Source organism: Neodiprion lecontei, chromosome 5, assembly GCF_021901455.1.
Source record: "Neodiprion lecontei isolate iyNeoLeco1 chromosome 5, iyNeoLeco1.1, whole genome shotgun sequence".
In the NCBI taxonomy this organism is placed as follows: Eukaryota; Metazoa; Arthropoda; class Insecta; order Hymenoptera; family Diprionidae; genus Neodiprion; species Neodiprion lecontei.
The window spans coordinates 2,791,114-2,812,238 of NC_060264.1; the positions used below are offsets into that span (position 1 = coordinate 2,791,114).

A 21,125-nucleotide genomic window follows, 5' to 3' on the forward strand; every position below is an offset into this window, starting at 1 on the left:
ATTTTCTTCAAATAGCCAACGTTCAATGGCGGTATATTCAAACGAACTGATGATTAAAAAATATACTACATTCAACAGAGAATATATATTTAATCAGTTTATTTTTGTTGTGATTAGATTTTCCAAACATTAGATCTTGCAGACGAGACAACATCAGGCTGGTAGGATGTTACTGTAGTCTAAGGTTTACTATCCACGTATCCATTCGAGATTAAAATTTCAGTAGTTAGATGAATGAATGAATGAAGTGTTTTTTCTAAATTATAAAGTCGCAATTTATTTTATTTATATAACGGCCATTATTCTATATACAGGATCAGCACAACGCTCGTGTAAGCAGCGGCCATTTGAAGGTAGATCGCGACGAGCGCAATGACTAAACTAGGTGATAATTGCCAAATGCAAGGCAGGTAAAAGTGCAGCTTATTATTCATATACATCTTCTTTGTCTGCAATGTACCGTACAATTTCCGCCGGCTTTGTCAATCTCTCCGCATCCCTGTCGGGGATTTCAAAACCAAACTCATCCTCCATAGCCATTATCACCTCCACATGATCCAGTGAATCCAAACCAAGGTCTTCTATGAAATGGGAATTCAAATCCAACTGCAAATAAATGTAATCCTTACTAAACAGAGTAAATTACCTCTGTTATTTTATTTTCCGTTTCCAGAGCATAACTACAAAACTTGGACACCACGAAGCAAGCAAGGTGTTTGCCAGTTTTTACTGTCCTCGTCGAGGGTTGAGTGACAAACAGGAGAGCGAATTTTTGAGTATAGGAAGGCCCAAAATCCAATGGAGAAAATGAATACCAATACTGTTTCATCTTTAAATTTCCAGCGATCTAGTCCCGCCTGTAAGCCACTACCCAAGGCACAAGGTGACTGTGAAACCTGAGAATTGAAATATCTTAGCTTTTCTAAACTATTACAATCATGACTTAAATTGTAAAGAGCGACGAACTTTCAAAAACTGATCAAGAAAGTAAAGCAATACGGTTTAAATGAATTAGTATTCTTTACAGAATTGTGTCGATATCAAACAAGTAAAGTACATAGATTCGTCGCTTTCAGCAAATAGTAGGTGAAATCTATTTTGTCAAGTCATCAAAGAGAATTCTGATGAAAACATGCTACCAGTTCCAATAACTGCGACAAGAGGGAGGATAATGCAAAAGTGAGTTGAGATTGGAAAAATAAATCTGATTAAGGTAAACCCAAGTCTCCAACATGTAAACATTTCCTAAAAGTTCCAAGTTCTCAGATCTCACAGTGACCTACAGACACTATTTAAGGCAGGAGTACCTTGGCATGGTCAATTTTGTCATAGAGTTTGAGAACGAGGATGACACGTTCGCGTATAAGCTCGAGCGTCATGGGTGCCTTGGCGCTGTAGTGGCGCACCTGGTTTGCCCGTGGTGCTGTTGGATTCTGTGAAACAGAGAAAAGAATGAAGATTGAATAGAAGCGTGATATTAACCTTATCTGCCGATATCTTGTCGTAGGCGGCAACGACTTTTAGGACACGTTCCTCTATCTGCTTTATCGACTGCTTCTGAGACGTGGTCGAGTAGCACAGCATTGGCCGAACAGGTTTCACCTGAGTTGTTTAGAACATGATCTAGCGATATACCTCGGGATTTCGAGCTTTGTTATTACATAACTACGGAGCAGCGGAGGCAGGCATATCTCTAGTCAATCGTGGCCCGAGTACCGGGCAATTGCGGCTCCCCGTGCTCCGTCGTCGTCGTCGTCGTCGAGCTCGTGTTGTAATGTAAATGGAAGAGAATTACCTGAGGTAAGATACTCCGTGAGCGGTCCTCCGTCGCCGCGAGCGACGCCCGGTGATTAACGGAGAATGTCACCGCGGTCCGACGGATCCCCGAGCGAGAAACGTTACCCAACACCCCGGCATTTCTCGTTACAAGACGGACGAGACCCCCGAGAGACGCCATTGTCGTTCCCAAGTGGAAGGAAAACTTGTGAAAACTCGCCGAGCGAATCAACTAACACGATTCAGGAGGTCGCTAGCAGCCGACACGCGACAGTCGATTGCTTATCGAGATTGTACCCGCGGGAATTTTGATGTTTTCGAATTACTTCTGGACGCTTGTGGTATCATAAAATTACTTTTTGACTTTAATAGGGATACCAATTTCAAAACGAGTATGTTAAATTCTCTCTTCAATATTTCAAGCCTGTATTGCCACGTTGTACAATTGACAGCAATAATCCTAGAGAAAATTTTTTCACGTGTTCAATTACACAATTGTCACGAATATAATTCGATATATTGAAAGGAACATTTCATTCCGTGAATAAATTCTCCCGCTAAAGACGCAATCAAAGCACCGTGCATCCTCTGACATGAGGGCTCATCGCACTTTCGGTGAAGGTTTATAAGAATAATTAAGCGACGTGAATAAGTATCTCGATTGACGATAAGATTATCCTCAGTCTTCATTGAGATGTTGAGAGTTTCGTTAACTCTCTTTTGTAATTGAGAACTGAAGAAACATCATGATAAACCCCGGACAAGTGGGATCATCTACAAGCCGAAAGAGGCGGCTTATTTATCAAAGACCAAACATCGATTGTCTTGTCAGGCAAAACTGACCGTAGATGGCTCGCAGCACGCAAGAAACGGGGGATGTTGTTTTGAGTATGAGGCTGAAGTTAGTAACGTTAACTTAACGAAACATGAGGGAAAAAATCATTATTGCGCAATTTTAGAATGAGTTTAAAAAGGAGTCGGATTTTCAAAATAAGAGTATGCATGTTTCGTTTATCGTTGTTTACTAAATTTCAGAGATTCCTTAAAAGGTGCGAAGTAACGATTTTTTCCTAAACATGCATCGCTACAAATACGTTACTAACTTCATTCTCATGTTTTGATTCTCCACCTCCACTGACAGCAACTGACAGCAGTCACAGCGGTGCAACGATCGTCGGTGACCAATGAACGCCTACGGCGAGGACGAGGGTGACAGACACCCGGTGCAGGGTTAATCCGCGAAAGGGGGGAGCAGGTGCGTGCCGTGAAATTAAATCGTCGGCCGAAATGAGGCTAGACAAGGAAAGACGAGGACTTTCCGAGATGACGGGGTGCGATAAGTAGACTCGTTCACTCGCACAGGGAGAATCACGTGCGACGTGGTTCAACGACACGCGCCCGGACAAAATAAACCCATTGAGGACGTAAACGTCGATGCAAGTATCAACGGCGCTTCAGCGCTGACTATCGATCCCTCATTTGGATATACGGCCGATGCATTTTTGGATCGACAAGCCGGCAGGCAGGTACTACGGCTTTGGAGGGCGCCGATACCCTGCCACCCCGTTGCCCAAGGCTCGCTCCGGTGAGAATTTTGTTTACTTTTCAACTTTGCCTGTTCTTCGTTGTAAAATGCACGTGTAAGTCCAGGAAAGATCACCTTACCAGATGTGAGGGGTCTTCTTGACCGTTCTGATAAGTGCGTGTAATCCTTGTATGATAGTTGTTTCTCAAGATGCTCGTTATACCGCAGGTCATCGACGACGTGGCAGGGAGGTAATTAGACCGATGGTCACTCCGGTTCATCGGTTCCAAAGTTTGAACGGCACCAGCCACACTCCGGGCCCAAGTAATTCCTGCGGTTACGGCCCTCGTCACCTGAGGCCTTCCTTAAGGAACGCCAACGACATTGGTGCCAACAACAACAGCGAAAATATATCGCTGCAGCCTGTTCAGGCAACCGCAAATTCAGCAAAGTAGTTATTTGATTTCTTATTTCCTTACGATATATTCTTAAAAAGTCTTTTAAGGGTATACAATGTCGCTTACTGATGACTGTTAATATTTTTTTCATAAACACCAGCTGCCACGTATCGGATAACGCAGGAAACAACCAACTTCATCCACCTTCAGAAACAGCAGCGGACCCGGCACATAACAGGAGTCTACTTGATTTCTCAGAGTTCACAGATGCCGAATTAGCTGGATGCAGACTGCGCTGCGGAGTTTGGATTACATGTGTTCTAGCTGCAGGATTCGTCGTCGCAGCAAAGTTCTATTTCGACCACCAGGTGAGTTACTCTCATTGCATGAGTTACCCACTATAATTCCAAACTCGTTTACCAGATCTTTTGCTACAGAGAAAAACACTTTGATACCAATTTTTCCAGGGCACTGGACTTGAGGTCTTGGTGTACTGCGGATTGCTGGTCACACTCCTCCTATCTGGTTGCTTTTACTCGATTCTGTGCCGACGAACAGAAGAGAACGTGGTCAGGGAAAATGCTATGCAATCTCAGGAGGATCCGATAGCAGCTATGACTGCTGCGAATACAATTGCAAATGAGAATATTAGACTACCAATGGTTATGCCTGTTTCAGAACAAAACCCACCACCGCCACCTTACCACATTGCCATTTTAATACCGCCGTCGCATTCGGCGGAAGATATTCCTCCCCCATCTTATGACAAGATAGCTGTGCATTAAGAGGGGAATTTGGTTTTCACACGTTATAACCGTGGGTTATTTTCTGCTTGACCATGATGCTAGGCTTGAGTCGCACGAGACTGTGTAATGGTAATCCACAAGGGATTGAGTCATTTTCGTAGATTGGTTCAGGTATGTGAATTACGTATCATGGAAAGCATTCCAGTTCGGCTTAACCATAAATCGACCGCTGTTGCTTACACTCTGACAACTTTTTTCTTCCTTCTTTCTCAACAGAAAAATGAGAATGTAATATTACAAAGAACGCGTTTTACGAATTCAAAACCTTCTCTTTCAAACTCAACGAAAATGTGATCTTCCAAGAATTAATGTGTTCTATTTAGAATTATTTTTAACCCAATTGAGCTGATCTGGAATGTCAGTCAAATATTTAGCAGTGGCTAGAGTTGCCAAATGATTCGCGTTCTTCTTTCGTGGCATCGTGATACGAGAAATGATTATATATTGGATCTATAGTAATATATTGATATGATAAATTTTAATTTATAGTGGCGATCGGTTCGACCAAATTCTAATTTTCGTTCGCCTCTAATAACATGACAGATGGTTCAAACATAAGACAGATTAAAAAATAATCACCTGTGTACCTCTATACGCATGGTAGCTACGAGTTTCGATTAATATTATGACGATATAATTGTAATAATATAATACTAACAGGCAGCTTATTCACGCTGTTCCAATCGTACTGTTACTTTGCGCGTTCTCCATTACCGTAAAAGCATTAAGACACTACGAATCCAACAAACAGACTGATATTACTATAATTACACCGATATTCTTTTCGCAACTTCAACAAAGATCGTAGTAGAGTTTAAATATACATTGATCTCTCAAACAGTTTACGAATTGATAAACAAAAAGTAAAAATAATGATTAATCATATTACGAATAGAAATAAGATACTTTCGCATCTGTGATAGCGGCGCGAGAAAATATCCGTAAGATCCGTTTCAATATTACTACTATTATACAATATACAAAAATATGTTTTAAAAGTGCATAATAATACATAAACGCATCGAGAAATTTATTAATCAACAAAAGCATGTCGTACGCGCTCGCGAGTAATCGCTACATATTGATCTCTAGCATAATCTTTAGCAACTACACAGTTAATTATTCTATCCTTCAGATGAGAAACGGAGAAAGTATGATAATACGGTGATAAAGTGTACGATGTTTTGTTTCGTTCATATTGTTTGTTGCATACACCTTCAAGCACACACATAGTAGGTCTGTTAAATTTGCCAATTATTTTAAAAGTATATTAAGACGGGCACGTGTTTTACATAATTTTGTATAATTTTTTAAATAATATATATTAGATATATCCTATTTTTATATATATACGTATATGCAGTACATAAATTAATTTGCGATCAAAGGTTTTGCTATCGATTTATAACGATATACAACGTTCTCACATATTTCTATCGTTATTTTTTACTATTTTCTTTTTCTGAATTATTTCACTAATTCCGTACACACATTTAAAAATCATTATCATGTACTCGACCTTAGAACATTAATAAAACGTAATAAAATTACAATTACGTTATAAATAATCCATTCTTTCTTTCTTTCTCTTCATTCAGACTCTCTGAATTTCGAACAACTTGACATCGGTGTCATACCAAATCGGCGGCTCAACGTTCCTGAGATAAATAACTCCCCACATATAAGTTCTGAACCACGCAGTGGTTCCAGCATTGGCCTGATATCGTCTGATGAGAATGGGATGAGGCACAGGTAATAATCCTACAAGGGTGCCATGCTGAAGAAACTTAAGAATCTCACTCTCGTCCGTCAAGCCTCTGTAGATCACGAAGTTGTAGGATATTAATTAACCGTATAACCAATATTACGCAAGTTGCGTCATCGTAATTGAGAGGATACTCACTTGTCGATGCAAATTTTTTCAACTTGCGGGACAAGAACTTGAAGAAGCCGCATTATTGTTTGCAGAGGTAATTTACTTTTCCATTGATGAACCCAATCACCAGATGGCACCCAGTGGTTTACGTTTTGTGCAAGATTTGATTGTTCGGTCACCCTAATTCCTCCTCTCTGTGAAATAATCAAATATGTTCGTTAAAAACGAGCCTGTGGGTTGCTCACCCGTCAATCGATCTCTGGAACTCACATGAACGACTGTACTCGACCTTGCAGAGTTTGTCACATCTTCTTTCACGTCCTCTTCTATTACCGTGGTTGTCGTTTCTCGGTGCACCTTATCGTTGTTCACAATTGTAGAATTCCCAGCAACGTCAATAGGTGGGCTCAACGGATGAGCTGACTCCTTTTCAGTCATATTTTCAATGCCTGTATAAGCACAGTGACACAGCGATTACCAAAGAAACCATAGATAATTGATTTTACTGTTAACAAATTCACACCTACCAGGTGTTTCCAAAAGAGATGCTTTTAAGGTTCCAGGTTCTGCAGGCAGTGCCGGTCTCGAACCTTCCATAGCTATTTCGCTAACATTTTCATTAGAGGTGCTAACTGGGATTGTTCTTCGTTGTCTCCTGTTCAATGACCTTGCAATCGTGTTGCAGTCACTGGGCAAATTGGCCAAGCCGTGAAATACTTGGCGCTTACGTATTATCGTATAGACTAGGTTACTGTTTCCATCAAACTGATACTGAAACGATCGAAGATTGTTAGTGATAAAGTCATGCTATAATTCATGACAATCAATAGCTTCTTGTCACCTGTATTATGTTGTTGAATATCTCGAGTAAGAAGAAGACTAGATGATGATTCGTTGGTGAGGAAAACAAAAACCATGGGGTTCCAAATGCTTCAAGTAGATGCAGCAGTTTTGTGCTTGCCACCATTGAGAGAGTTTTAAGGTACGGCGATACATTCACCAATATTGTCAATAGACAATCAAATAAGGGCTGAAGTCTTTGGTGCCCCGTTGTTATTATTTTGTGAAAAACTGTCACCAGTAAATCAGCATGGGTACCTGTGTATACGTCATATGTTTGAGAAAGTGCAATCAAAATCATCAGTAATTATTGATAGATGCATGGTGTGTACCGGTGAAAACTGGAATGTCCATGGGAATAGTTGCTGTATAAGGTTTATTCAGTCTCACTCCAAAGTTTCGCTCACCGCTGAGTAAAAGCAGGATGAACACTCCGATGTGCATTAGACCGACCCTAGCTGCAATGTGTATAACAGATTATACAGGCTACTCACCTTTGTTTATTCATTTGGCTCATCTAATTTTAAAATATTGCTTACATTGATCAGCCCTCGAGTCATTAAGATGATAAAGAATGGGTACAAGAACCTCCAGCACATCAGAGCTCTTCAACACGTAGTAAAGGAACTTTTTGTTGTAGTCGCACATTTTCCAAAAAAATACCAGCAACTCCTGATGAAAGTGTACTTTTTTGGTAGAATTTGGCAAATACGTTTGAAGCAAAGGATTATTCAGAAGTCTTGTTATTCCTTTTAAGACAAACTGAAAATCTGAAAAAAAAGAGAACACAAGGTCATTCTCCAGGTCATTCTGAGGATGGAAAAATTGTTATCAGTTACAGTTGATTCAAGCTACCTTCATCTCTGTGAATTCTGCTCAGATAATTAATGAACAAATTATCTCCAGGAACCCCTTCCTCTGATGGCAGGCCACCACTTGTGTCATGGTCCAGAGTCACGATCAATATCTGTAGCGAGACGTCGACTAGCGGCTCCAAGGAATCCGTAAATATAAGATGGTTGTAAGGAACTCCAAGTCCGACTGGGTCATAAGCGCAAACGGTGTTCAAAAGGGATGTAAACATGGGCAGAGCGTGCCTGAAAGACAAAATTGCATTCGCCTATCACCTTCTGTTCAACTATATAAGGAATTTAGGATCCCTTGAATCTTGAATGCGTGTTTAACCCATTGATACCTGTTCTCGGTACTGGTGAGGTGAGCGATCCACCGATTGGGTGTTACCGAAAGGTCTGTAGGAGGGTTGTACATAGTCTCACTGAAGCAAGTGAGCAGGAGTTTCAAGAGTTCAGTTCGGTTTGAGTCCAAGTATGGATATCTTGGTGGAGAATGTGCGAATCCTACACCAGCTTCCCATATGTATTCGCAGCTATCTATCGACTGTAGTTCTTCGGCTTTATCCTAAAGAAAGCAACAGAAGCATTGTCAAAATTACATTTAAAAATCTGCTTTTGTTTCTTTTTGCCCAACTTACCGGTCCTGATTTTCTATTCGCAGCCACAGTAAAGTCAGGACAAAAGAGCAAATCCTGTAAGGAAATCAAGTTAATTATTCACATAGTCAGAATGTGAACACAAATTTCAACATAAACCAATGTCCCAATACTTACGCATATCGCGTTGAGTAGAGAATGAGCAAGAGGGATGCTCTCTTCGTCTTCTTTGCCAGGTAAACTCGACCAAAAGAATCCCTTCCAGTCAGGATCCTCAAATATGTAGGGTAGAAGCCTGGTTAGCAGCCGGCAGCAGTTCAAGACCATTTGATGTTCACGCTGCGTTCGACAGCTGTTGTCGACTGCTTTAACGAGTTTCTCTACCGCCTTGTAGCATAGCGTTGCCAAATTTGATGGGGCTTCTTCCCTGAGCACCCTGATCTCTGGCGCGGGTATCAAAGTGAATATATCCTGAACGTTCACCACGTTCTCACACCAAAATTGGTCCCAGAATGTGTCGTCTGCTGCGTCTATGGGCTGGAATCAATGGTATTGTAACACGTTTTGATTAACGTAAGTGAATTTGATGAAACCGAGAGATTCCATGTGTCAGAAAGTTTTGATTCTCCTCACCTGGGTCTTGGATGTCAGCTGAACAACGGCCTTGCGAAAATTTAACTTCGTGTCAGCGTTTCCCATGGTTTTACAAATTGCTAAAAACTTGTGTGTATAAATAATTCGTACGGAGTTTTCAGGGGATCGTTGCTCGCAGATGTGTCGCAGCGCGTAACCGACGGCAACGGTGGACGAGTCGTAGGCCGATTAAGCAGTTGGCCGTCGATTCCGGGTTCACCCTGATGGGATATCGACGCGAAGACAACGTATCGTCGGGGTATTCATCGCCGAGACGGGATAGAGGCGAAGCGATTCAAGTAGAATTAGCGTGGGTGTGAGACAACCACTCGACACCTTTTAACGATTGATAACTATGTTACGTGGCTGTCGGTCCTAAATCCAGTGTATAATTATGTACGTTTATACTTTCATTTTCACTTTGTAATCTTTTCACTGCTCTACATATTCTGAATATTCTTCTGACACGATTACAAATACTGATTGTGTACGGCGGCAAGATAACCGAAACCACTCTGAAATTGACGGATGTCAGACGTGTATGCATGTATGTACCATTGAATAATTAGTATCTATATCCCACTAAAGAGAGCAGGCTATATGGAAATATATGTGTCAGAAAAATTGAATAGCGAGTTACCAACATTTATAAGGATAATTGATCACTGTGCATTCTGCAGTACCGACAATGCCGACTGTTGCGTCTACAAAAATATTTTGTCTTTTCTCTATCTTGTGCGCTGGAGAGAGATGAGCAATATAGTGTTACCGACCCTCGTCTTCACGTACCGACTAATTTATCAAATTATCATATCTAATCGTCTCACACTTTGCTCCGTATAAATAATCTACATATGATTGAGATGTCACTACGTTAACAATTTACCGCTAATTCAGCGAACGAATTCGTCACGTTCTAATCATATTGTTGTTATTTTTCGATTGTTATCATTTTTTGCAAAGTAGCTGTATTTTGATTTTTACATAATAATTGAGGGTGATTACATTGTTACAGAGATCCCCTCATCTTTGATAGTTAACCGCGCTCTCACCAGGGCCTGGAAATTGCCAGCTGGTTCCCTGTTCAGTACTGCTTTCAACCACGGCACGCCTATTAGCGCTATCGTCGCGGCCTATTCGCAGTACTCTGGTGACGCCGCCGCGATTTCACAATTAGTTGTGGCTAGGCATTGATACGAGTAGGTCGTGACCGTAGTGACTCGTGAGATATTAGATTAAAACGTTCGGCAGGTTCAGCTGCTAAAATTTGGTATCCCTACCAAATGGCTTTTTCGCAACCAAATTCGAGAGGTAAGGAGCTGAGATACTTCATACGTGGTTATTCGTTAATTGAAAGTCCCAAAAATTATCGCGATTCCACGTATATTGTTTTCTCCCAGAGCTACAAAACAGAAAGATACTGGAAGAAATACAGTTGAAGAAGCAGCTACTTTTGAAGCAGGGCGTTGCGCCTACCCTTGGAACTTCTTTAACTCCGCTCGCTGTACCACCCGCTACTTCTGCTGCGACTCAGGTACGTCCGTCAAACAAATTCTTGAGTTTCGGATGAGGTTGGGTTACGTTCTGTTAGTTTAAATCACGGTGTAAGAATAATAGGATATCTAGTTTAAATCACGGTGTAAGAATAACAGGATGTCTAGTTTGAATCACGGTGTAAGAATAATAGGATGTCTTTTTTGAATCATCGTGGAAAAATAATAGGTATGTTGCGGCTCGGCGGTTGTGATTATTTTTGCATAATTCGGTACTTGTCCACTAAACGGCTACGGGTCTGTAAGACCATTGTAAACAATAATGGCGGCATGCAGTGTCCGAAAGAGAGGAAGGTAATTTTAGGTTAATCATGAGATGAGCGTGTCATATTTATAAAAAATATGACTAGAAGTTGCATTTGAAAACATAAAATACCAAAAAATGATAATAAATTTTTAAATATATGAAATATATAAAGTAACATAAACTAAATAGAAGTCATAATAAACCTATGAGATTGAGGTTTGTAACATTGATGCAACAGAATAATGGAAAAAATTTGAACTTGAGTGGTCGAACGTTTCAAAAGCAGTAAACTACACTACATAATTTTCCAAGTTGGTTACAACATTGTGTCTCGTTTATTTTGCAATTATAACAAGATTTGAGTCACAAAATTGTGCTATTTCCAAGTACCCTATGCGTCGACGTTATGAATTTCAAACTGCTAAAAGTTACGTTTTCATCAACCTAGATAATTTTCTCTTTGCCACCTATTATTTTTACACCCTGGTTTGAATTCACGTGGATGGCAACACTATCACGTTTTATATATTTTACATTATCAACAGAATCCCGCAACAACGGTGGACGGTATAGCATTGAGTGCTTCTCAACGCGCAGCTCTTCACAACGCTCATGCAGCCTCTGCTGGATTCTTTGTCACCCAGGACTCGTCCTTTGGTAACTTGATCCTGCCAGTACTCCCTCGGTTTGAGACCAAGTGAACTACTATCAGGCGTATTATTCAAGAACGGTTATTGTGACCAAAATGGCACCCATGCGATTAAGAGAGCTGGAAGAGTATCTTCAACAATTGGATGGATTTGAAGAGCCAAAAATTTGGCTTGAACAATATTCTACGAGCGCTCACATTGGGGCGCACATCCTGCACACAGCATATACACACTTCGACGATATAGAAGGAAAGGCTGTTGCTGACTTGGGTGCAGGATGTGGGGTACTCTCACTTGGGGCCCAACTTCTCGGCGCCAGTCATGTCGTCGGGTTTGAAATTGATGCTGATGCACTGTCTATACTCAGAAGTAATTGCCTTGAATTAGAAACTGATGTCGAGGCAGTTCACTGTGACTTACTTAGTTACTTGCCCGGTTAGTTGAGATCTAATAATTCATAGTCCAATGATTCGAGGGTCATTATGTGAATAATAAATATCACTGATTTTAGGTAGATTTGAGAAGTACTTTGATACAGTTGTGATGAATCCGCCTTTTGGCACAAAACGCAATGCTGGAACAGACATGAAGTTTTTGGAGACTGCAGTCAGTATTGCACGACATGCTGTCTACTCTCTCCACAAGACTAGCACCCGCGATCATGTGCTTAGGACTGCAAAACGCCTTGGAACAACGGCAAAAGTTGTCGCTGAATTGCGATACGATCTTCCTCGAGCGTACAAGTTTCACAAAAATACTTCCGTGGATGTCCAAGTTGATTTCATAAGACTTGAATTAGATTAGGTAAACAACATGAAAAAGCATTCATCATCACTAATCAATTTCTATGTGTAAGTATAATGGAAGATTTAATAAATTTGTACAGAAATAGTGTTGTGGTTCTTTTGTTATGTTTCGTTGTTATTCCTACTCGCATAAATTATGGTTTGATTTTTTCATAGTTCACTCGAATTTGATCCCTTGAGCCAAGGGTAATTCATTCCCGTAGTTGATCGTTATTGTTGCCCGTCTGGCATAGTGCTTCCACGCATCACTCCCACTCTCTCGTCCTCCGCCAGTTGCCTTTTCTCCACCGAATGCTCCTCCAATTTCTGCACCGCTAGTCCCGATATTTACGTTTATTATCCCACAATCAGAACCAAGGGGCCCAATCCACTGTGGAAAATAAAAATTGGTGATTCACAATTAATACCGTTTGTTTTTTCCAAAATCAGATTTCAATGAAGCACTGTAAACCTTAATACCTTAAATAATTCTCCAATGTTGTTAGTGAAGAGGGAACTGCTCAGTCCCTGTTCCACGTCGTTGTTTACGGCTATCGCTTCCTCCAATGAATTCGTCTCAAGGATGTAAACAATCGGGGCAAACGTCTCATGTCTAACAACATCTGAACTAGCGGGTAAGCCAGATATTATAGTTGGTTCAACATAGAAACCAGGCCGGTCAATCACTTTTCCACCAAATTCTATGCACCCTCCAGACTTTACTGCTTTTTCGACAGTCAGCTGTAACAAGCAGTATTTTGATTTTGGTATGCTTAACAATTAAGCTTATTTTGTACTTAATCGTCTCACCTTGTAGGCCTCTACCGCTGCAGGACTATGCAAAGGTCCGTAGAGGGTACTCTCTTCAATAGGATCTCCAATCCTACCAAGAATGCCTGCGAATGCCATTTTGAGCCTCTCTAAAATTAACGAAAGATTGGAAACAAGTACTATTTATTGAGATCTTTCTACGAGTTGGTAGTAGATCAAAACTGTGTACTCAAGAATTCTGTCCTAATGTCGGTTTGCAAAATCAGCCTCCTAGTAGTTGTGCATCTTTGTCCTGCTGTGCCAACGCAGGAAAATACAGCCGCTCGAATTGCCATATCTAAATCTGCGTCCTTGGTGACTGAAATTTCAATGTGAATTGTAAATTTATTAAATTTTAAAAAACCAACAATCTATCGACTATGATTCTAAACCGGACATTTTCTGCCTCTACAGAAATATGTGTAACTTGTTATTTTAATTACCAATCAGTGCATTGTTGCCACCTAATTCTAGAAGCGATTTGCCAAATCTCTCTTGAACTTTTAAAGCGACATTTTTTCCAGCCTTCGTACTTCCCGTGAACGATATCAACGGTACACTAGAATAACAGATTGTTTCTTTGTAGTATGCAGTATCGATGAACTCATTACAGAGATATTTCAGTTACCGATTGTCATTGACTAGCAGTTCCCCAACATCTGTCCCACCAGTTATGAGCGATGCAACTGAGCCAGGGATCCCGTTACGTTCGAGGACCTTGGCGACAATTTTCGTTGTCGCAATTGAAACCAAGGGCGTAGTCGGGGCTCCTTTCCAGACCAGCGTGTCTCCGCAAACCATGGCTATGGCGCTGTTCCATCCGTAAACCTTTAGCAGGGGTAAGATTGAATTAAAATTCTTTGTATTTTCAGATGTTTTGGATTTCTGGATATGAAAAGTTTTATTTTATTTAGGATTACTGCAACGGGAAAGTTGAATGCAGAGATAACTCCGACTACGCCTAGTGGATTCCATTTTTCCAGTAGCACATGATCTTTCCTTTCGGAAGGTAGGAGACTTCCTGGCAGAGTCCTAGACAGCCCAACAGCGTAATCGCAAACGTCAATGTACTCCTGTACTTCACCAATGCCCTCAGCTAAAATCTTTCCTGTGTCATGGAAGTGAAGATGTTCCCTTTAGCAACTATCACAATTGGATTATGAAATACTTTCGTCACCAGTTACAGGCCTCACCCATTTCCAACGATACCAACTTTCCAAGCGGCTTTAGATTTTTTCTCAACTCATTTCCAATTTGGCGTACAATTTCACCCCTGGCTGGAGCCGGCATCGATGCCCACTGGGGCCATGACTCCTTCGCTTTTGTTATTGCGTTCCCCACCTCATCAGGCGTCGAGGAATGGACCCTTGCTATCACCTCACCATTACCCGGTGAGATGGACTCTATTACCTATCAAAATTTGAATTCCGAGGTAATATTTAATTCAACGATGCAAGATAATTATAAGAGATGCGGCTCTCTTGTAAAACTCGGCTTTTCAAACCTTGATTATCGTCGGGTCAACTCACCGGGCCTGAACCACCCCAACTGCCATCAAACGATCCAAGATTATCGGGTCCAATTTCGAGTTCTTTTAAAAAAGCTAATTCCGACTTAGATGACAGATTTCTGATAGGAATAAATCTTGCTTTCTGCTTGCCGGTAAATCGGCCAAAGTTTCTTATTGACAGCAAGATTCTCGCCATTGTCGACTATGTTTCCCAAGAATAACTAACATAATCACAGACCATAGTAATGAAATAACGTCAAACAGAGGTCTCGGGTTATCAGAATCGGTGTTATCGTTATTTATCACTCACGGAGTGACAAATACAAACAGACCATAACGTACGTAACCATTACAAAACGAATGCATAGATATGCACTTTGTCTGGTCTTTTCAGTTTGCCACATCATTTTTCAATCGCATTTGATAGACAGTACTTGGTTCTTTTTATAAAAATTGTATATTTCAACAAATATCGGACGAGGGATAGATGAATCAAGTGATTTAGAAATTTCATAATTTGTAATAATTATTCATAATAATGAAGTTTTATACATAAATAATTGAACGGGCGAATAAAATTCATTTGACTCTCTTATTCTACGTAATAGGAATATACAATGTATAGATATGGCAGTATTTTGCTGCATCGGGTGAATGCGATTGATAATTATACAATTTTAAAACTCGAGACTGATAATTGTACGCCGAAGTTGAAACATGAAATATCAATGCTTTTCCCGAAAAGACTATCGCCGGCTATTAATTACTATCTTTTACCGTTAATTATTTTTTTTTGTCTTCGTTTCGTAACAAAAATACAGAAAGTCATGTAATGTACTAGCGCATTTATATGAGAGTGGAGGAAAGGAGATATGTATGTATAATACATATATTAAACAGTCCGACAAAATTGATAGCACCTCAAATCAGTCACCATACGAAGAACAGATCTTGTCAATGTCGGTTGATCCTGAAAAAACAAAAAAATTGGAATTAGAAACATGTGTTATGTATTTATAGGTAAACTAATCTTCCATCTACATTGCATAATAAAGTATAAAATTAATACTCACTGTTGCTCGGTCAAAGTTTTCTAAAAGTGTGCATCTCTGTTCGTCGTCTAGTCCCTCACATCCAGTTAAAAATTTTGGCAAAAATTCACCAAAAAACCAATCACAGTTGACAAGCGCAAGACTGTGAACTGCAGTCGCTATTTCGTCGGCCAAGAGATCGTGAGATCTGAAATGGGATGAATATAAGATTGTTGACCAGATTCGTAGACACACTTAAAATTCCTCTAAATGAGAAGAAAAAATTTTTTATACCTTTGAAACAAAACTGTAAAAAGTGCTGCCAAAAATCTCTCAAGTAAATTAGTTTTGAAAATAGAACGCTGGTACAGACGGCATCTAGAGTTTAGTTGTTCCAGACTCTGAAGACTCTGACGAAATATGTTCACGTCTGGTTGTAGTAACGCCTGACCAAACGCTTCCAAAATAGCGACTAACTCTTCTCTGTGCTCAACCGGCTCCGCTTCGTCGGGATTACCGAAAGTCCGTAGTACGGATGAGTTGTAAAAGTACTGCCAATGGTGCATTAAAATACTGCAAAGAAACAAGTATGGACGGATTTTACTCCCATAAAATTGAATAATTGATCGTAAAGTTGATTAATCGTTACACTTTACCTATGTAACAAGCGTAATAAAACTATGGTGGTATCCGGGTGATCGCTCAAATCACTCCTGACAACGGGCCACACATTGCTCAAGCACAAGTCTGTTATTGATGGCACGAACGCTTTGAAAGCTCTGCCAGGTGCTGACACAACCAAAATCAATATTTCCAGGAGCTGATCCAACGTTGGTCCGATCGATATATTTTCACTGTAAAATATTGATGCAGAATTTAACGAAGGTGAAAAAGGTTTGATATTTTCAAGCTGTTGGTAAGTTTTGTTCGCTAGATTTTTTAACATTTCTGCTATTTCAGACATCCCATTTACTTCACACATTTAACAATGCTTATTACCGAGTAAAGATGTGCAGCATAGCTTGCGCCGCATTTTGTGTATACTCTGGTCCCAGTTGTTGCTGAAGAACAGCAAAGGCGCTGTGGAGAAAGCTAAGCAATGTTTCACATGTTCCTGGAAATCTGATGAGATGAGGGAGAAGTTCCAGTACTCGATTCACTGTTGATTCTAGATTAGTGTGTAAGAGTTTTTTTATTGCTGTAGACGACGAACGACAATCTTCCAACAACTCTTTGAGTGATAGTACCGACGATGATACTACAATTTCAGGAGGCACCGGCTGCCCCTCTCCTCCTAGTGGATGCGAAAGAGCCGTGACCATCGTGCCTATGGGAAGTTATTTATAATTCGCGTGATGAAAAATGACCAAACGTCATCTCTATGTTAATTCTTACCCATTAGTCTTTGCCGCGCTCCGATGTCTCCAGCAGGGAGAATTATTCCGTTGACCAGGGCTCTCCTGAGGACCTTTGCGGTATCCTGATTAAGATGCGGATGGGAGCCAGCAACAACTAAATCACTAAATGCAGGTTGATCCCAGAGGTTTGGTTTGAGAATAGAAACTGTGCTCTGCATCAGATGCGCAGCTGAGTGAACAAATTTTGGCGGTAAATTTTGGGGAAACGTGTTAGGCATCAAGGCCCAAATACAGGACTGCACGCATCGTTGACTTAAACTGTCCTTCAATTTTTCTGGCCTTTCCGATATCCAATGGCACCATGCCTGGAGTGAAGCCAACATCTGTGAATTTCTGGAAGACGGAGCATGAGAAAATTTTTTTGAGCAAAACGTGCATACGAATATTTGACCAATAAGCTTACACTTCGACTAGGTCTTGAAGTATTTCAACTGGCTGAAGATTGGCCCTGTGCAGTTGGTTGTCCTTGGCAAAAGTGCAGACTTCGAAAGTTTGCGAAACTAGTTCCTCGGCCAATGAGCAATCGATCCCTGGTTGATCCCCTATTTTTCCAAAACGTTTGTCTTCAAAAGAATTGTAAACCTATTTTCTTCCTTTGTCTGAAAATCTGCTTTTCGTATTTTCCAGTATAAATTCATCACTCAACATGAACTTCAAATGATACAACTTACCAACAAAATGAACATACAATCGAGCCAGAGCCTGAGTCATGGACGCCAAGTCCCGTAAATGAATTCTTACATTAGAAGCTTCGGAATCGTTTAGGACAACTACCTGACCACTTGCTACGGCTGAACCTAACTTTGCGTAAACTGATAGACTCTCCCGCCAGGATTGATACTGGGAACATAAAAGTAGCATAAAATATATACCTAAATAGTCCCTGGGAAAAAAGATACAAGATTTAATATCGCACCAGCAGTGTGAACACCGGTATAGGAGAGATGTCTGCAACTTTGGCAAGGCATTCGATATTGCAGCGTAAAAAATGCTGCCACTCCGTCTCATCCTGCAAAAATGTTTGAAAAATTAGAGATTATCTTTTGTAAGGTGAGATAAAGCACGATTAGGTAAACCACTTACATTTTCGTCCAATGTATCAGTGTCCAGAACCTTTAGAGTGTGCGCGTTAAATTTGAAGGTGACTTTTTGTAAGACGCGTTCTGCGAGCGCGAGAGCGACTGTGGCATAGCGAGCCTGAGTGCTTTCCAGCAGTATGGACCAAACCTCCAATGATCTAGTATACCCCATCGGTGTGATGCAGCGTTGAAACGTGTGATGGTATAATACCTCGAGAAGCGCATTGACGGGAAACTTTGGGCAAGATTCAACCTTTTTGAGGTGATTTGTAACGAATAACTGCAGATACTCGGTCATTTTTTCTAAGTAGCTAAGAAAGTAAACCCCAAAAACAATAATTAGCATATGTTTAATTGGATTTAGTTCTCATTATCACTTTTAGCGCAAGTATTATATCATACATATAATAGTTACCGACGGCAAAACCGTCGTCACGAACTTTCCAGTATTTTCTTTACAACCGGCCTAACGTAGGGAGGGATAGGTGGATGAACGGACGGACGGTCAGACGGGAACGATTGGAACTTGTAAATCGGAATCACCTTTCGTCGATGGACTCTAGATGTTCTATGGATTGAAATAGTTCTATCCCTCGTTGAAATATCTGCAGCAGCAAGCTCTCTGTGGCACTCGGTGAGCTTGGGCGGTACAACAGTTCATTTATTGTCGTCAATGCTTGCACGGCTGTCTCAATCTGCCTTCCGTTCTATTCAATTCATGTTTGTTTTAATTAATTTTGCAACTCTTTTTCATGGTTTTTTGCAGAAAGAGAAACAAGACACGGTATAAAGAGTTTGCTGAATTACTTAGATGATTTAACAATCTAAAGCCCTGACAGCTGAATGGGAAGATTAAACTTTTGACAATACGGAAAAGAATCAGTTAGAAGTATTACATAAGCGATATAAGCCTCCAAAAGAAATTGGTGACTTTTAGATTATCGTTTCTAGTCAGGATTATTTAATAACTATTGTTTATTACCATTGAATCACGATACTTGGCACAGGTGAAAATAACGTTCAATAGGTTGGTAGAAAAATGATCAGTGAGAGTTATCCAGGTGAACAAATGTGCCAGAACTTCCAGGGTGATGGTGCAAATTTCCCCGCTACCAGCTGCAAGTCCTTCCACATCTAAAACAGTTCTCCCTTGGAGAGGAGCACTTTGAGCACCCGTCGGCGAAGGTGGCGGAGTTATTGTGCCGGACCTATTCTGATGTTTGGTTGTTTCGACAAGAAGTTCTAAATTCACAGAAAGGATACAAAGTCATAAATATTCTCAGCATAATAATAGAATTCTATTTACTGTTATTTCTTTCATGTTGATAAAATTATTCACCTGTAAGAACATCCAAGGCGGTTGGTACCAAACTGTTGAACAACCTAAGCAATTCCGCTTTTCGGTGAAGTGGTAAGTCCTCTCTCGGGGTTCCCAATTCCTCAGAAGCAGTTTTCAGGTAAACCAGACCCAATAGTCTTGTGTGCCTGTGACCTAATAACTACAAATAAACGTGTTTCATCGATTATACATCTAAATACAAATGTTTTTAAACGCAAGCCACAAAGAGCACCGAACTAGGTACGTGCCTGTAAAATATTTGAGAAAAAGTCGGAGTAAAAGTGAGGCCAGTCATGCCTGGCGATATCAACCACCAACTTGACCACCTTGTTCCGAACAAACGGAGTTATACCACGTTCTAGGGAGAGAGTGTACAGCGTTGATCTTACAATAGCTCTGTCTTCCCATCCCAGCACTGGCCATCGACGTCCAATTGCTGTCTGCTGGATTGGAAGCAATCAGATACCAAATATTAGCTTCTGCACATGGGAAATGCAACTGGTTTAAAGGAGAGAGAAAAAAAAAAAACTAAAAATGACTAATAGAGCAGTTTTACTCGCCTCGAGAGTAGTGAGTGCAAACATGCTGACATAGCGATTGTCAGTTGATGACAAAAAGTAAAGACACAGCCTCCAAGAGTCGATTTGTGCCGCGAATTCATGAAGGCTCTGTTCGATTGATCGTTTTTGATCATTGCTGGTTTGTGGTGAGAAAAATTCAGTCATCAGTTGCTCCAGCCTCCGAAGCACAGCTGCATCGTTGTCCTGTAAAGAAAACTATCTTCCATAACAGGTTGATCGAAGCTGAGCATGCCTAATGTCGCTTGTTCGAAGCGACCTACATGCAAAGATAACTTGGAGACTTGTGAAGCTTATGGAAGGAAAGGGAAGCAGAGGTGGGGCTTAACCAGACCCCAGATAGCTCGTGAAAAGAATAATCAGAGAAACGGTAAGTCAGATTGATATTTCCACCAATTTTTAGTACAGTGAAGAAGCAATAGTGTAACTGAAAACCCTGGCAGGATCGCAAGTATTGTTATACAGGATTGTCTCGCCCTGCGTGATATGCACGGCGGCCCTTGTCATACAGCTTTGTCGTATTCGGGTGTGACTGATTCTGAGAGATATCTTACCATTTTGATCGGTCAACAATTGACAGCTGACCTGATGACGGATGGTTATAGGAAAAAGATGTTTATTTTCGCATAGATGCGAACAGCAGTAGCACCGAATCGCCCGGGCGTACGAACCATCCGCGATAATTACAGACGTTACTCCAATCGCTCCGCACTTCGCGGTGGGACTGTGGGAGTTAAAGCCAAGGTTGGATTATCCTATGAAGTTAGCCGTGCAACGACTCGACCTCCATTCCACTCGTATTCTTTTACATGAATAATCGA

General features: G+C 40.7%; 6 protein-coding genes across 12 annotated transcripts; 2 read left to right on the forward strand and 4 right to left on the reverse strand.

The window, feature by feature from the left end:
• Positions 1-257: 257 nt before the first annotated feature.
• On the reverse strand, positions 258-2,023 carry LOC107219274 (acyl carrier protein, mitochondrial). Of its 3 annotated transcripts, XM_046739549.1 has the most exons (4): positions 1,796-2,023; positions 1,479-1,602; positions 1,308-1,417; positions 258-606 (listed from the first exon to the last, which is right to left on the reverse strand). In XM_046739549.1, exons 1-4 carry the CDS (start codon positions 1,955-1,957, stop codon positions 427-429), a joined length of 576 nt encoding a protein of 191 aa, XP_046595505.1. In that variant the 5' UTR covers positions 1,958-2,023; the 3' UTR covers positions 258-426. The 3 variants fall into 3 exon arrangements, with proteins under 3 accessions (XP_046595505.1, XP_046595504.1, XP_046595503.1); XM_046739548.1 differs by lacking the exon at positions 1,308-1,417 and having other exon boundaries at positions 1,483-1,602; positions 1,796-2,015; XM_046739547.1 differs by lacking the exon at positions 1,479-1,602 and having other exon boundaries at positions 1,308-1,433; positions 1,796-2,008.
• A 136-nt stretch (positions 2,024-2,159) lies between these two features.
• Positions 2,160-5,535, forward strand: LOC107219310. Of its 3 annotated transcripts, none has more exons than XM_015657505.2 (5): positions 2,160-2,677; positions 2,918-3,361; positions 3,530-3,752; positions 3,860-4,067; positions 4,167-5,535. In XM_015657505.2, exons 2-5 carry the CDS (start codon positions 3,271-3,273, stop codon positions 4,482-4,484), a joined length of 840 nt encoding a protein of 279 aa, XP_015512991.1. In that variant the 5' UTR covers positions 2,160-2,677; positions 2,918-3,270; the 3' UTR covers positions 4,485-5,535. The 3 variants fall into 3 exon arrangements, with proteins under 3 accessions (XP_015512991.1, XP_046595501.1, XP_046595500.1); XM_046739545.1 differs by having other exon boundaries at positions 2,160-2,664; XM_046739544.1 differs by lacking the exon at positions 2,160-2,677 and adding an exon at positions 2,703-2,825.
• Positions 5,536-6,077: 542 nt separating this feature from the next.
• LOC107219307 (protein HID1) lies at positions 6,078-9,845 on the reverse strand. Its single transcript, XM_015657500.2, has 12 exons — positions 9,305-9,845; positions 8,849-9,208; positions 8,714-8,767; positions 8,417-8,640; positions 8,077-8,318; positions 7,761-7,991; positions 7,554-7,679; positions 7,223-7,479; positions 6,909-7,152; positions 6,652-6,830; positions 6,409-6,575; positions 6,078-6,322 (listed from the first exon to the last, which is right to left on the reverse strand). Exons 1-12 carry the CDS (start codon positions 9,368-9,370, stop codon positions 6,100-6,102), a joined length of 2,373 nt encoding a protein of 790 aa, XP_015512986.1. The 5' UTR covers positions 9,371-9,845; the 3' UTR covers positions 6,078-6,099.
• Positions 9,846-10,501: 656 nt separating this feature from the next.
• LOC107219306 (rRNA N6-adenosine-methyltransferase METTL5) lies at positions 10,502-12,645 on the forward strand. 2 transcript variants are annotated; one of them, XM_015657499.2, is made up of 3 exons: positions 10,502-10,615; positions 10,705-10,838; positions 11,650-11,947. In XM_015657499.2, the coding sequence occupies exons 1-3, from the start codon at positions 10,588-10,590 to the stop codon at positions 11,803-11,805; spliced, it is 318 nt and encodes a 105-aa protein (XP_015512985.1). In that variant the 5' UTR covers positions 10,502-10,587; the 3' UTR covers positions 11,806-11,947. The 2 variants fall into 2 exon arrangements, with proteins under 2 accessions (XP_015512985.1, XP_046595502.1); XM_046739546.1 differs by lacking the exons at positions 10,502-10,615; positions 10,705-10,838 and adding exons at positions 11,071-11,151; positions 12,266-12,645 and having other exon boundaries at positions 11,650-12,189.
• On the reverse strand, positions 12,579-15,253 carry LOC107219303 (alpha-aminoadipic semialdehyde dehydrogenase). Its single transcript, XM_015657497.2, has 9 exons — positions 14,879-15,253; positions 14,543-14,759; positions 14,270-14,457; positions 13,978-14,177; positions 13,793-13,908; positions 13,540-13,668; positions 13,350-13,459; positions 13,020-13,280; positions 12,579-12,930 (listed from the first exon to the last, which is right to left on the reverse strand). Exons 1-9 carry the CDS (start codon positions 15,053-15,055, stop codon positions 12,718-12,720), a joined length of 1,611 nt encoding a protein of 536 aa, XP_015512983.1. The 5' UTR covers positions 15,056-15,253; the 3' UTR covers positions 12,579-12,717.
• A 111-nt stretch (positions 15,254-15,364) lies between these two features.
• LOC107219291 (exportin-6-A) lies at positions 15,365-21,093 on the reverse strand. Of its 2 annotated transcripts, none has more exons than XM_046739530.1 (16): positions 20,859-21,093; positions 20,287-20,490; positions 19,975-20,169; positions 19,727-19,886; positions 19,370-19,629; positions 18,931-19,094; positions 18,392-18,698; positions 18,225-18,317; positions 17,980-18,148; positions 17,712-17,871; positions 17,286-17,641; positions 16,890-17,217; positions 16,547-16,744; positions 16,185-16,463; positions 15,933-16,098; positions 15,365-15,829 (listed from the first exon to the last, which is right to left on the reverse strand). In XM_046739530.1, exons 1-16 carry the CDS (start codon positions 20,859-20,861, stop codon positions 15,752-15,754), a joined length of 3,120 nt encoding a protein of 1,039 aa, XP_046595486.1. In that variant the 5' UTR covers positions 20,862-21,093; the 3' UTR covers positions 15,365-15,751. The 2 variants fall into 2 exon arrangements, with proteins under 2 accessions (XP_046595486.1, XP_046595487.1); XM_046739531.1 differs by having other exon boundaries at positions 15,366-15,829; positions 17,712-17,850; positions 20,859-21,092.
• Between the last annotated feature and the right edge of the window lie 32 nt (positions 21,094-21,125).

What these genes read in the sequence shown, in the direction of transcription:
- LOC107219310 (XM_015657505.2), top strand. Translation starts at nt 3,271, where the DNA reads ATGCATTTTTGGATCGACAAGCCGGCAGGCAGGTACTACGGCTTTGGA. An exon ending in GTTGCCCAAGGCTCGCTCCG is followed by an intron (nt 3,362 to 3,529) that starts GTGAGAATTTTG and finishes GTTATACCGCAG; the next exon opens with GTCATCGACGACGTGGCAGG. An exon ending in AGTTCTATTTCGACCACCAG is followed by an intron (nt 4,068 to 4,166) that starts GTGAGTTACTCT and finishes CAATTTTTCCAG; the next exon opens with GGCACTGGACTTGAGGTCTT.
- LOC107219274 (XM_046739549.1), bottom strand. Translation starts at nt 1,957, where the DNA reads ATGGCGTCTCTCGGGGGTCTCGTCCGTCTTGTAACGAGAAATGCCGGG. An exon ending in GATATCGGCAGATAAGGTTA is followed by an intron (nt 1,418 to 1,478) that starts ATATCACGCTTC and finishes CAACAGCACCAC; the next exon opens with GGGCAAACCAGGTGCGCCAC. An exon ending in ACAAAATTGACCATGCCAAG is followed by an intron (nt 607 to 1,307) that starts GTACTCCTGCCT and finishes ATTTATTTGCAG; the next exon opens with TTGGATTTGAATTCCCATTT.
- LOC107219291 (XM_046739530.1), bottom strand. An exon ending in TACCGGTGTTCACACTGCTG is followed by an intron (nt 18,149 to 18,224) that starts GTGCGATATTAA and finishes TTATGTTCCCAG; the next exon opens with TATCAATCCTGGCGGGAGAG. An exon ending in AAAACTTTGACCGAGCAACA is followed by an intron (nt 15,830 to 15,932) that starts GTGAGTATTAAT and finishes TTGTTTTTTCAG; the next exon opens with GATCAACCGACATTGACAAG.
- LOC107219307 (XM_015657500.2), bottom strand. Translation starts at nt 9,370, where the DNA reads ATGGGAAACGCTGACACGAAGTTAAATTTTCGCAAGGCCGTTGTTCAG. An exon ending in ATCTCTTTTGGAAACACCTG is followed by an intron (nt 6,831 to 6,908) that starts GTAGGTGTGAAT and finishes GTGCTTATACAG; the next exon opens with GCATTGAAAATATGACTGAA. An exon ending in GAAAAAATTTGCATCGACAA is followed by an intron (nt 6,323 to 6,408) that starts GTGAGTATCCTC and finishes CGTGATCTACAG; the next exon opens with AGGCTTGACGGACGAGAGTG.
- LOC107219306 (XM_046739546.1), top strand. Translation starts at nt 11,850, where the DNA reads ATGGCACCCATGCGATTAAGAGAGCTGGAAGAGTATCTTCAACAATTG. An exon ending in CTTACTTAGTTACTTGCCCG is followed by an intron (nt 12,190 to 12,265) that starts GTTAGTTGAGAT and finishes CACTGATTTTAG; the next exon opens with GTAGATTTGAGAAGTACTTT.
- LOC107219303 (XM_015657497.2), bottom strand. Translation starts at nt 15,055, where the DNA reads ATGGCGAGAATCTTGCTGTCAATAAGAAACTTTGGCCGATTTACCGGC. An exon ending in CTGCTAGTCAATGACAATCG is followed by an intron (nt 13,909 to 13,977) that starts GTAACTGAAATA and finishes CTGTTATTCTAG; the next exon opens with TGTACCGTTGATATCGTTCA. An exon ending in ACATTGGAGAATTATTTAAG is followed by an intron (nt 12,931 to 13,019) that starts GTATTAAGGTTT and finishes TATTTTCCACAG; the next exon opens with TGGATTGGGCCCCTTGGTTC.